At 41.8% G+C, this 13,997-nt stretch overlaps 1 protein-coding gene across 9 annotated transcripts in view; it reads left to right on the top strand.

Annotated features, from left to right (window-relative positions):
• IQCB1 (IQ motif containing B1) overlaps positions 1–13,997 on the top strand; it is a 105,737-nt gene that overhangs the window by 10,707 nt on the left and 81,033 nt on the right. For all 9 annotated transcript variants that reach the window (XM_033944839.1, XM_033944840.1, XM_033944836.1 and 6 more), the window contains 3 exons: positions 34–196; positions 8,946–9,075; positions 12,894–12,987. In XM_033944839.1, coding sequence (XP_033800730.1) covers positions 34–196; positions 8,946–9,075; positions 12,894–12,987 — 387 coding nt within the window. The remainder of the gene's footprint in view (positions 1–33; positions 197–8,945; positions 9,076–12,893; positions 12,988–13,997) is intronic.

The raw sequence follows: 13,997 nt of genomic DNA on the forward strand, positions 1-13,997 counted from the left end.
CACTATTTACTTGTTTCTTCCCCCTCCCTCCAGAAATATTAAAGACTACACCTTCATTAAGCAAGGAATCCAAAAAGCTAAAAGAAGACTTGTACAATTATGATTTAATCCAGTATTGCGTGTTGGTTTTGAAGCAAGACTATTCCCGAGTTAATGGTGGATGGGCAACAGCAGCAAAGCTAGCAGAAATACTAAGGTAAGAATATCATTTCTTTTTTTGCTATTCTGCATACAATATGTGCAAGTTATTGACCTCAGGTGAAAAATATTTAGTACCGTATATCTGGGCACTAGCACATCCATCGCATTGATTAACAATTCTATTCTAACTACTTTAGTTTCACCATTGTTACAATTACCCGTACATAGCTTAAAGAACTTTATATAAATAACTATCAAATTTAATTTTTTGTTGATTTTTGCAATTTTATAATTTCAATTATAATGTGCCATGACAAACATTTGCTCTGTTTAGTGTACCGGAGCTAAAAAGGTATGAGAGACACTGCAATCGGTGATGCTCTCAAAAATTTCCAGGACCGTCTCCTCTTATAGGTAGTAATAGTACTAAACAAATATCAATGGAAACAAGTTTACTACATCCAAAGATCAATCGTTCCACAAACTTGTAAAACAAAAGATGTATCAAGTGTTCTACTGAACTCTCAGATGCCTGCTCTGGTGAATCATCAAAGATTTCTATCCAGAAGTGCAGGAGAAGGTATCATTCATTGAGTTCAGTGTGACTTTAAATTATAACTAATATAATCAATTGTGTTTGAACAAAAAATCGTGTACAAGGCAAAAACATTAAGTAAATAAATAAATGCCAAGAAGTTCAAAACATCGCACTTATCTTGTAGTTTTTTCAAGTGCCGATGTCATAAACCCTACAGGGACCCGTTTCACCATTCGTGGCTTCGTCCGGGGTCAAAATTGTGCAGCTTAGCTCTGTTGAAGAGACAAAATGGCATTTATTTATTTACTTAATGTTTTTGCCTTGAACACAATTTTTTCTTCAAACACAATTGATTATATTAGTTATAGTTTAAAGTCACACTGAACTCAATGAATGATACCTTCTCCTGCACTTCTAGATAGAAATCAGGCATCTGAGAGTTCAGTAGAACACTTGATACATTTTTTGTTTTACAAGTTTGTGGAACGATTGATCCTCCTATAGGTAGCCATTATCTTGTACAGGCTATACCTGAACAAACAAGAAAGCACCAGATCTCACCCCCGTTGCATGGAAGCAGTAGAGATTGATCTTGGGCAACTACTCACAGTAGAGCAGTTTACTTAGTGGGGAAACAGAATGTCTTGGCAGACAAATTGAGCAAACTCCTTCTGCCTCATGAATGGTCTCTCAACACATTTGTCTTACATCAGATTTTCTCCTAATGGGGGACACCAGACATAGATCTCTTTCCTTCCCCCCCCCAACAATAATCATCCATAATTCTGTTCTAGACTCTAAACTTCCAATTGCAATGCATCGGTTGCCTTATTCATTCACTGAGGAGGACAGATTCCTCTATGCATTTCCTCCAATACTTCTCATTGGGAAAACTCTACTCAAATTTCACCAAGATCGAGGCACCATGATTCTCTTAGCACTGCTTTGGCCATGCCATGTTTGGTTTCTGCTCCTCCTAGAGTTTTTGGCCACAAAACCCTGGAAGCTACAACCATTCCCAACACTACTGATGCAGAAGGTGAGATCCCTCCTTCACCCCAACCCCCACTTGTTAGCACTAACAGCATGGTTCATAAGAACATAAGAATCGCCGCTGCTGGGTCAGACCAGTGGTCCATCATGCCCAGCAGTCCGCACACACGGCAGCCCTTGGTTTAAAGACCAGTGCACTAACTGAGCCTAGCTTTACCTGTGTACTTTCTGGTTCAGCAGGAACTGTCTAACTTTATCTTGAATCCCTGGAGGGTGTTTTCTCCTATAACAGCCTCCGGAAGAGTGTTCCAGTTTTCCACCACTCTCTGTGTGAAGAACTTCCTTATGTTTGTAAGATTTTTATCCCCTTTTAACTTTAGAGAGTGCCCAACAACTGTTAAAGCAGCAGTCAGATATGCCAAACTCCGGATGGAAGAAAATTTGGCTAAGAATGTTAAAAAAGGGGATAAATCCTTCTTCAGGTATGTTAGCGACAGAAAAAAGAATACAGACGGAATAGTGTGCCTAAGGAAACCCGACGGTAACTATGTAGAACTACTGAATGAATACTTCTGCTCGGTCTTTACCTGTGAGGCACTAGGTTCCGGTCCACAGCTGCAGACAAGGGAAAGCTCAGAAGACCCATTCCGGAACTTTGAATTTACCGCCAGCAGCGTCTACCAAGAACTATCAAGGCTCAAGGTGAACAAAGCCATGGGACCGGATAAACTATAGCCCAGAGTGCTTAGAGAATTGAAAGATGTCCTGGCGGAGCCGTTAGCTGCGCTCTTCAATCTTTCCCTAAGCATGGGAAAAGTCCCATTGGACTGGAAAACAGCTGATGTCATTCCGCTCCTCAAAAAAGGTTGCAGGTCATAGACTGCAAACTACAGACCGGTCAGTCTCGCATCAATAGTGTGAAAACTTATGGAAACATTGATTAAACACAAATTAGATACGATTCTAAATGACGGGGGGCTGAGGGATCCCCACCAGCACGGTTTTACAAAGGGAAGGTCCTGCCAATCCAATCTAATTAGCTTCTTTGACTGAGTAACGAGAAAGCTAGATAAGGGAGAGTCCCTGGATGTCGTGTATTTGGACTTCAGTAAGGCTTTTGATAGTATCCCACACCGTAGGTTAATGAACAAGATGAGTTCGTTGGGATTAGGAGAAACATTGACTGCATGGGTAAAAGACTGGCTCAGTGGCAGACTTCAAAGGATTGTGGTAAATGGTACTCCCTCCGAAACGTCGGAAGTGATCAGTGGAGTGCCGCAGGGCTCGGTCTTGGGTCCAATCCTATTTAATATCTTTGTACGGGTCCTGCCTCAGGGACTTCGAGGCAAAATTGCGTTATTTGTCGATGACGCTAAACTGTGCAACGTAGTGGGCAGAGTAACTGTGCCTGACACTATGACGCAGGACCTACTTTTACTGGAAAAATGGTCTAATGTTTGGCAACTGAGTTTTAATGCCAAAAAGTGCAAGGTTATGCACCTTAGTAGTGGAAACCCATGCAGAACTTACACCCTAAATGGTGAGACCTTAGCAAGAACTGTTGCAGAACAGGACCTGGAGTAATCATTAGTGAAGATATGAAGACTGCCAATCAAGTGGAGAAAGCTTCATCCAAGGCTAGACAAATGCTGGGTTGCATCCAAAGAAGTTTTGTCAGCCGAAAGCCTGAAGTTATAATGTCGTTGTACAGGTCCATGGTGAGACCCCATCTGGAATACTGTGTTCAGTTTTGGAGGCCACACTATCGAAAAGATGTGCTGAGAATGGAATCAGTTCAGCGAATGGTCACTAGGTTGGTCTCATGACTCAAGGATCTCCCATATGAAGAACGCCTAGGTAAGTTGCAGCTATACACTCTCGAGGAACGCAGAGAGAGGGGTGACATGATAGAGACATTCAAATATGTTACAGATCTTATTGAGGTAGAAGAAGACATTTTTTCCTCACAGGACCTACGACTACAAGAGGGCATCCATTAAAAATCAAGGGTGTGAGATTTCATGGTGACTTCAGGAAGTATTTCTTCACCGAAAGGGTGGTTGATCGTTGGAATGATCTACTACTTTAGGTAGTTGAGGCCAACAACGTGCTCAATTTTAAGAAAAAATGGGACAAACACGTGGGATCACTTTGAGGGAGTGTTTAGGGGGGAGGGTTATTTGAGTGGGCAGACTTGTTGAGTCGATGGCCCTTTTCTGCTGTCATACTCTATGTTACTCTATGTTTCTATGTTTCTATTCTCTCTACCTTAGAGAAGGTGAACAACCTGTCTCTATCAACTAAGTCTATTCCCTTCATTATCTTGAATGTTTTGATCATGTCCCCTCTCAGTCTCTGCTTTTCAAGGGAGAAGAAGCCCAGTTTCTTTAATCTCTCACTTTACGGCAGCTCCTCCAGCCCTTTAACCATTTTAGTCGCTCTTCTCTGGACCCTTTAGAGTAGTACTGTGTCCTTCTTCATGTACGGCGACCAGTACTGAACGCAGTATTCCAGGTGGGAGCGCACCATGGCCCGGTACAGCGGCATGATAACCTTCTTCGATCTGCTCGTGATCCCCTTCTTAATCATTCCTAGCATTCTGTTCGCCCTTTTCATTGCCGCCACGCATTGCACTAACGGCTTCATCAACTTGTCAACCAATACTCCCAGGTCTCTTTCCTGGGGGGTCTCTCCGAGTACCACACCAGTGACCAGACATCCTGTATTCGTGAATAAGATTTTTGTTACTGACATGCATCACCTTACACTTATCTACATTAAACCTCATTTGCTATGTGGTGGCCCATTTCTCGAGTGTGTTTATGTCACGTTGCAGGTCTTCGCAATCCTTCTGTATCTTCACCACTCTGAATAACTTCGTATCATCTGCAAACTTAATCACTTCACTCGACGTACCAGTTTCCAGGTCGTTTATAAATATGTTGAAGAGCACGGGCCCAAGCACCGATCCCTGCAGCACTCCACTCGTGACGCTTTTCCAGTCTGAGTATTGTCCATTTACCCCCACTCTCTGTTTCCTATCCGCCAACCAGTTTTTAATCCACATGAGGATTTCGCCCTCGATTCCATGGCTCGCAGTTTTTCGAAGTAGTCGTTCATGCAGGACCTCATCAAAAACCTTCTGAAAATCCAGATATACAATATCGACTGGCTCAGCCTTGTCTATCTGCTTGTTTACTCCCTCGAAGAAGTGCAGCAAGTTCATCAAGCAAGATCTTCCCTTGCTGAAGCCATGTTGGCTGGTTCTCATCAGCTCATGTCCATCAAGGTGATCAATGATGCAGTCCTTTATCAGTGCCTTTACTATCTTTCCCAGTACCAAGATCATACTCACCGTTCTGTAGTTTCCCGGATCTCTCCTCGAACCTTTTACCGACCAAGTAAATGTACTCTGCCTCTCAGCTGCAGTATCTGTTGTCATTGAAACATCTAGAAAATCCTTCACTCATTGCTGTTGCCACTTCAAATAGATGAGATTCTCTTTCTAGTGTGCATCACATTTTCTAGAACCCATCACATGTCCACGTCCATCCATAATTGACTACCTTCTCCACATCTCTAACAATCTTTTAAAAATCATTTCGGTTAGAGTTTATCTAAGTGCTATCAGTGCGTTTCACTCACCCTTGGACAAACCCCCCTCCTATCTGTTCATCCCTTAAAAGCCCATTTTATTAAACCTATTCCATACAAAACTACCTATGAAGCCTCCACCTGCTGCTTGGGATCTTAATATAGTATTATCTGTTCTAATTAAGTCTCCCTTTGAGCTGCTTACATTTTGCTTTCAAACTTCTCACTTGGAGAGTTGTTTTCCTCAATGCCCTCACATTTGCATGCCGTGTGAGTGAACTTCAGGCTCTTGTGTTTGATCTTCCCTACACAAGATTCTACCACGACAGAGTAGTGCTTCGAACTCATCCAAAATTCCTGTCAAAGTCATCTCAGAATTCCACCTCAACTAGTCCATATTCTGCCTTTCTCTTTCCAAAACCACATACTCATTTTAGAGAGGCAGCTCTTAACACCATGGACTTCAAATGTACTCTAGCATGCTACCTGTACTGGACTAAACCTTACAGAGGATCCTCCCAGATTTTTGTGGCTTTTGACCCTAACAGATTCTGAGTTCCTGTTAATAAGCGAACTCTCTTTACTTGTCTAGCAGACTGTATCTGATTGATGCCCCTGTATAAGACTCTGGTGAGACCTCATTTAAGAATATTATGTACAATTCTGGAGGCCGCACCTTCAAAAAGATATAAAAAGGATGGAGTCGATCCAGAGGAAGGCTACTAAAATGGAGTGTGGTCTTTGTGATAAGGCGTATGGGGACACACTTAAAGATCTCAATCTATATACTTTGGAGGAAAGACAGGAGAGGGGAGATATGATAGAGATGTTTAAATACCTATGTGATGTTAATTGAAACATAGAAAGATGACGGCAGAAAAGGGCTACAGCCCATCAAGTCTGCTCACTCTACTGTCCCACCCCATTAAGTCTGAGTGCTAATGACCTAGTTCCTTAACTCGACCCTCATAGGGATCCCACGTGAATGTCCCATTTATTCTTAAAGTCGAGCACACTGGTGGCCTTGATCACCTGCACCGGAAGTTTGTTCCAGTGATCCACCACCCTTTCTGTGAATAAATACTTCCTGGTGTTACCACTAAATTTCCCTCCTCTGAATTTGAGCGGGTGCTCCCTTGTGACCGAGGGTCCCTTGGGAAAGAATATGTCATTTTCCACCTCGACACGACCCGTGACGTACTTAAATGTCTCAATCATGTCACCCCTTTCCCTGCGCTCCTCTAGAGAGTACAGCTGCAATTTGCCCAGTCTTTCTTCGTATGAGAGACCCTTGAGTCCGGAGACCATCCTAGTGGCCATCCGCTGGACCGACTCAGCTCGAAGCACATCTTTACAGTAATGTGGCCTCCAGAATTGCACACAGTATTCCAGATGAGGTCTCACCATGGTTCTGTAAAGTGGCATTATGACTTCAGGTTTGCGGCTGACGAAGCTTCTATTGATACATCCCATCATTTGCCTTGCCTTGGATGAGGCCTTCTCTACTTGTTTGGCAGCCTGGTGCGCATGAGTCGAGTCTCTTTCATTTGAAAAGAAGCTCTGGAATGAGAGGGCATAGGATGAATTTAGTTCCCCTGATTTTCAGGCCACTGCACTAACCATTAGGCTGCTCCTCCACTCCTAATGAATCTTGCAGTCTCCAAAGCCCCACAGTCTCTGTGAGGCTCGGATGTAAGATTTGATGACAAGACTGATTGTTATCCTAAGCTCTTCTTAAGTCATCCACCTTGGAATAGTGCTGCCCAATTCGCGATTCAAATCAATTCATCAATTCACTTTGGTGAATCGATTCGTTTTTAAAAAAAATCAGGGTTGCCAATTTGACCAGGTCTCCTAAAGCAGGAGCGGCAGTGCTGCCTCTTGCTGGCCATCCACTGCCACTGCTTCTGCTTTAGGGGGTCCCCTCGTGTCAGTCGGGAAGTGCTACAGTGCTTAGGCACTCTTTGCTGCGTCCTCCGGCTTCCCCCCTGGCTTTCCGCTCTTACCTTCAGATAATTCCGGCAGCCTGCACAGAGGATCACCTGTGCTGTAGCGATCCTTGCAGGCTGCCGTCATCCTCTGCAGCATGTTCCCTCTGCCGTGATCCTTCCCCTGACATCAGAGGAGGGGTGGGACCACGGCAGAGGGAACATGCTGCAGAGGCCGATGGCAGCCTGCTAGGATCGCTACAGCACTCGCGATCCTCTCTGCAGGCTGCCGTAATTAGCTGAAGGTAAGACCGGGAGGCCAGGGGAGAATCCGGAGGACGCTGCAAAGAAGGGGGGAACATGCAGGTCTTTGGGGGGGGGGCCCTGGTGTAGAAGTACATGGAGGGAAGGAGGGAAAGGGGGGGTCCAGAGAGATGTGCATATACCGGACTAGAGGGGGAAAGAAATAATGGATGTAAAAACAGAGGAGAGGGAGAGAGATGGTGGACAATGGATGGAGGAAGGGAAGGAACAGAAAGGGAGAGAAGTTGGACACAAGGGATGGTGTGGAGGGGGGGGATAAAATACTGGATAGGAGGGTAGTTGGGAAGAGAAAGGGAGAGATGGTGGACCCTGGGGTGGTGGGGAAGGAGGGAGAGATGCTGGATGAAAGGATATTTGAGAAAAGGAGAGATGGTGGCTCTGGGGATGGTGGGGTCCATCGCTGCAGCTGTGGGGATGGAGATGAAAAAAAAGGATAGATGCCAGACCTCTGGGGGAGGGAAGGGAAATGGAAGGGAGGACAGAGATGAAAGATGGATGGTTAGCATTAAGAAAGAAGAAAACGACAAATGGGCAGGAGACCCTGGCTGCAAGCGAGTTATCAGAAGACGTTCGTCGCAGAGCCTGGGACCAACATGATTTGAATAATGACCAGACAACAAAAGGTAGAAAAAATAATTTTATTTTCTGTTTTGTGATTACAATGTGTCAGATTTGAAATGTGTATCCTGCCAGAGCTGGTATTAGACCATGAAAGTGAGCTAGCATTTAACAGAGAGAGGAAAAGTCTTTTTTGTTTGTTTATTTTGTTTACACCTTAGCACCAGTGTGGGTAGGAGAGGGCAAAGGGGGTGGGGTAGGAGAAGAAGTTATAAAATAAACCCACCAGGATGTTTGAAAAAAAACCACCCAATTGGGTAGGAAAATCAAATAAAAAAATCAGTTCAATAAGCTGAAATCGAATCGAAAAATTTTTTCCTGAATCAGGCAGCACTACCTTGGAGCTGTTAAAAACACGGATGAAAACCAGATTTACAGTAAAGATGGCTAGATCAAGGTAGAAAGTCAAGTTGTGCCAGAAAAAAAATCTTTAATTAGTTCTGATAAAAATAGCACGTTTGAAATCATTTTCCAATGCAGGCTGCCTTCCCTTGCTTAGTGAAGTTTGAATTTTAGTCTATGCTAGGTTCCGCGGTTCCTTTTCAGAAGCATTATGTTTTGTCTTGGCCAGATGCAAAAGAATCACAGGATAATCTACCTAGTTTCTATGGTGATGAAGTAGCTGTTGGGATTTTCTCAGTAAACTGATAGTATATGACTTGGGCTTCAAAGAAATGTTAATCTTTCATGAGCAATGGCATTGATGGTCTCATATATTATGCCTGTCATACTGGTGATCTGTTAAGACACTCTGAGTTGTTTTGAATAATCTGTAGTACAAGTATGCATTGTGTTTACTTGGTCTCTAGTAATTGCTGTGTGGGACTGGATCCATCAGAGGATGTTGAAGAATTTTACAATAAAATACTTCCTTCAGCTGTAGATAACCTTTTGTTTTTGGGAAGACGTCTACAAGCACGTTTCATCCGTGCCATCAAGGTACTATTTTCCTATACAACTTCTGTTTGTCAACTTGTTTTCTTCCCTTCCTGTTGAAACTGGACTCTAAAAGGGCTGCAGTATTATGAACCTTACCCTCCCTCCCCTTTTTTACAAAACTGCAAAAGTGTTTTTAGCGCCAGCTGGCACGCTGAATGCTCTGCGCTTCTTCCAACGCTCATTGAGTTCCTATGAATGTCAGGAGCAGCGCAGAGTATTCAGCGTGCCGGCCTGCGATTTTGTAAAAGGGGAAGGGGGTTAATTCACAATGCACAGGGTTTTTCCCCATTTTATAAATCTCTGCCTCCAACTGTATTAACTTAGTTATCACAAGTTGTTCCTAGAATCTTGCATTTGTACACAATATTCCCGCTAAACCAGGGAAGTAGATATGCAAATTATGATGTCTTCTGAGCAACAATTGGATTGGCTTGGGCATCTCTTGGCTGGAAAGGGTGACAGCGAGCAATTTTCAAAACATTATAAAAATTGAGGAGACAGCACAGCTTTGTTAAACAGAGACTCTCGTGATTCAGCTTTTTGGCAAAACATAATATTCTTGTTGAGAAACAGTCTCCAATATATGAAGTTTGGATCTTTACGAGAAAAGACAAGTTTTTGAATTTGAAAATCTAAAAATATTATTTGTAAAGTCTTTAAAAAATATCTGGATTTTGATGACCTAGTTGAAAAAGGATTTTTTTCCCAATTCTTTATTCATTTTAAAAACTTACAATCCTTTACGTGTTGAATATATAGCTATATTATATTAAAGGTTTTACCTCAGAAGGACAGTCACCATAGACTAATATAATTTATAGTAAGGAGAGAGTATATACTGTGTGTTTATGTGAACATATTGAGTGTCTGGTACGCCATAGGTAATGACTGCATGTGTTTAGCTATTAGCGAAGTATGTTAAATTTCTGTTATTTTCCACAATAATGTGTAGATTTTGAAGGTTCATTTAATAAAATGCTGCTAGAATTTTTTGCATAATGTCTTTTTATTAATGTATCATTGCTGAGTATGAAAACATAAAAGTTATATCTATAATACCAAGAAATCTAAGCAAATATAATAGCAAATTTTAAGAAAAATGGAAAAACTGAGCTTTATGTAATCAGTGCCAGCTTACGAGGTTGTCAGTCCTATGCCCAAGTGAAGAAACAAACCAGGGGAGGAAGGTGGGATGTGAGAATACACTTCTCCCTCCAAATCCGTGGTTTCAGTATCCACGGATTCGGTTATTCACGATTTTTTATTCTTTTTTAAAAAAGCTAATTCTAGAACTTCCCCGCCTCCCTCCTGGCATCCCAGACTTTACCTGGTGGTCTAGCAGGCTTTCGGGGCAGGAGCAATCTTCCTACGCTCCTGCCCCGTGCAGATCACTCATAGAAAATGACTGCAGGGAGTTCCCATCATAGTCTCGAGAGACTATGGGAACTCACGGCAGCCATTTGCTATGAGTGATCTGCATAGGGCAGGAGCGTAGGAAGATCGCTCCTGCCCCAAAAGCCCGCTAGACCACCAGGTAAGGTCTGGAATGCCAGGAGCGAGGCGGGAAGGTCCAGAATGAGGCTGGGGTGGGTCAGAGCCGGCCGAAAACTTATTTGCGATTTTTCACACTTCGCGGTCTGGCTCTGCACACAATCCCTGCAAATACCGAGGGAGAAGTGTATCTGCTTGCTGTCCCCGGATAACACCTGTTACAGTAAGTATCTGTGCTTTATCCCAGGACAAGCAGGCAGCATATTCTCACATGTGGGACTCCCTAGCTTACGAAATAGGATGGATAAAACACAAATGTAGATCTCTGCCTAAAAAGTAGATATATTGTCCGATTTTGAGCAGGCGGAGCAAGGGAAGGAAAAGAAATGAGAATAATAAGAGGTATGCATCCATCCTCAGAAAGAGGAAAGGGCAACAATGAAAGAAGAGCAAAATGCAGGAATGCTCTAAAGAAGGAGATGACCTCAGAACGGCAGGCGAGTTTGAGAATAAGTGAGGGAGACGCTACAAGGACTCAAAGAGAAAAAGTAGAAAGGGGAACAGAAAGTGGCACATATAGGAGTGCCATATGAAGAGAGCCACAAAGCCATTCATTTCCCAGCTTGAGAAGACAGGAAATGAAAGTATAAAACCGAAATTCGAACAAACAAAAGGAAGGAAAATGAAAAAAGTTACTAGGAGAGGGACTCGAACCCATGCTGAACCACTTCGCCATCCTAATGGCTTTGGTGACGCGAGAATGAGGGTGTACCCCAAAGTAGAAGATAGAAATAGCGGCAGTGGAGGAAGTCCTAGTTTTTTTAGGGGGGGTGAGTCTGGTAGGTATGGATTCCAACATGTTTATCCTCAGGGAAAGCGGTTACTTATGTGTAACAAGTATTTTCAGAGGATAGCAGGCCAGTTATTCTCACATAGGAGCTGTATTTAGTGATTAACTGTGTTACTGTACTTACGGGTTGGGCAGGAAGGCATGCGCGATGGGAGCACTGCCTCAAGCTCTTAAAGAAATAGTATGCTGGGCAGTGTTTCTGCACTGGGATCCATGGATGTCACCCACATGTGAGAAGAATTGGCCTGCTGTCCTCGAAGAATACCTGCTACAGATAAGTAATATTACTTTATCCTCTCTATTATATTTCAGACATATGTATGGCCTGTTTTTGTGAGCAATAAACTCTGCGTAAAACTTGGTACTGGCTTTCTTGCAACTCTGGAAGAATTCTGAAATTCGTCTCACTAGCTTTTGGACATCAGGTGTATCTAAACAGTACTTTTCCCATTTTAATGATTGGTTTTCCTAAAGTCAGGGACTGTTGCCTTAACCACGTGATCGATGGTCCCATTATAGTTTACTACAGGAGAAGTCATATTTTGGGCATGTCTAAATTTAGACATGTTAGATTATTAAACCTGCATGCACAGCACGTACTGGAAACCTTGAGATGATATTAAACAGGTAGTGAAACCTCAGGAATGGTAGTGAGAGCTACATACCTGAAACTGGGAACTGGGAAAAATAGCATCCATATCAACATCTTTGACTCGAGCAGGGCTTCCCACATATCTCCTGATTTCCCTGTGGTGTCCCCTTACAGCTAAACATTGACTGTGGTCATTCAAAAATGTCAGGTTACTTATAATGATTATGCATGAGATAAAAACCTTTCTGGATAGGACTTTTATGTACCAAGCAAACAAACAGCAAACTTGGCTAGACAACTACATTAATGGAGCTAGACTGACCTATGACACTTTCAGAAAAGTCATAAAAACTGCCTTATTTGACAGATTTATCATCTAAAGAGTAACTGCACCAAACACGAAATTCAATTCTATTACTTCTAATATATCCACTCCTGCGTATAAGGCTGTAATTCTTAGTAAACTATATATTGTAATACGCTGCATTTTAAGATTCTTCATACTGTAATTTCACTGACTATCTGCATATTGTAACTCGCTGATTGTCCAGCTCTCATCAATGTGAACCGCCTAGAAGTCACAAGATTATGGCGATATAGAAGAATGAAGTTATTATTATTATTATAAACTTGCATATTTCGGCTCTCAGATTTGCATACATTGATCTCATGTGTAGTCCTTAAGAATATCCTGAAAATCTGACTGACTATGTAGTCACTAGGACAAGTGTAGGTAGCCCTGCTCGAAGGTCTGAATTGAGAGAGCAAGATATTACCTTCTCAAAGCTAGTTCTGTTTTAGTTTTTTTTTTATTTACAAATACGTGTTATGTTAAACTTGACTTAAAGTTTTGAGACTGAAACAAATATATATATTTTCATTAAGGATGAAGAAAAAAGTGAATTCTTACACTTTTTCCGAACAGTGACCGATTCTCTTTGCTGGCTATTTGGGGGACATATTCAGCTCACTGTATGCGGTAAGAAAAAGGGAGTTACACTTTTTGGTGTGAGATGTCTCACTTTAGTTTTTAGGACTGTGCAGTTATTTTGTTTTGTTTTACAAACTGTGCTAGTGCAGCATTGTGAATATTTGCACATTTTTAGTGTTGTTGCACTTTATTATTTTGGCACTAATTTGTATCTCACAAGGAAGACTCTGTGAGGGTGAGGTGTATTGACTTCATCGACACATGGATTGTAATATTGAACGTTAATTCGTTTATTTGACTATTCAATCCCGCACTGAAGTCTTCCTATCACTTATTAAATTTTACTGTATTGTATGCTTTAGTAAGGGTTTTTTTTTCCTGTTGCTGCGCTGTACAGATTGTTAAACATTCAGGATATAGAACTTGCTTTTTTCAGTTCTTGTTATTGTTCTATAAAGACTCAGGTTTTGTCAACCTTTTAAATCAAGTGGCAAATTAAAGAGTCTTCTTTTTAAAGATGCATTCAACGATTAATTGAATTGCTTACGGCTCTGATTTTAACCTAGACCATTTTGATTTCTGTTATTCCCTTCCCTATTGTTTTTAACCCTAATTGTACTACTTTATAATTAAATTGTAATTCATTCCCAAGTTTCCTAATGTTTCTACTTGTATGTGTAATTTAATTTATTCCTATGTTTTAGTTGTTTCATTTGTCATTTTAAGTCTGTCTTCCTTTACTCTGTAATTTTTATTAATCTGTACATCGCTTAGAATTCGGATTAAGCGATTAATCAAATGTAATAATAAACTTGAAACTTGAAACTTAATAATTTTGTGATTGAGACTGAGCAGTTCACAAATCCATTATTTAGCACTTGTTTATTTTCCTCCAGGTCTGTTATCGAGTGTTTGGGACAATATCCATCACACAATAGCTGAACTATTGATGCGATACCCTAATGGCCTCTTCTATCAAACCGCTAGCAGTTTTTAGCACAGAGAGCCACGCTGAATGGCCCACGCTGCTCCCGACACTCATAGAGTTCCTATGAGCA

This window comes from Geotrypetes seraphini, chromosome 5, assembly GCF_902459505.1.
Source record: "Geotrypetes seraphini chromosome 5, aGeoSer1.1, whole genome shotgun sequence".
NCBI lineage: Eukaryota > Metazoa > Chordata > Amphibia > Gymnophiona > Dermophiidae > Geotrypetes > Geotrypetes seraphini.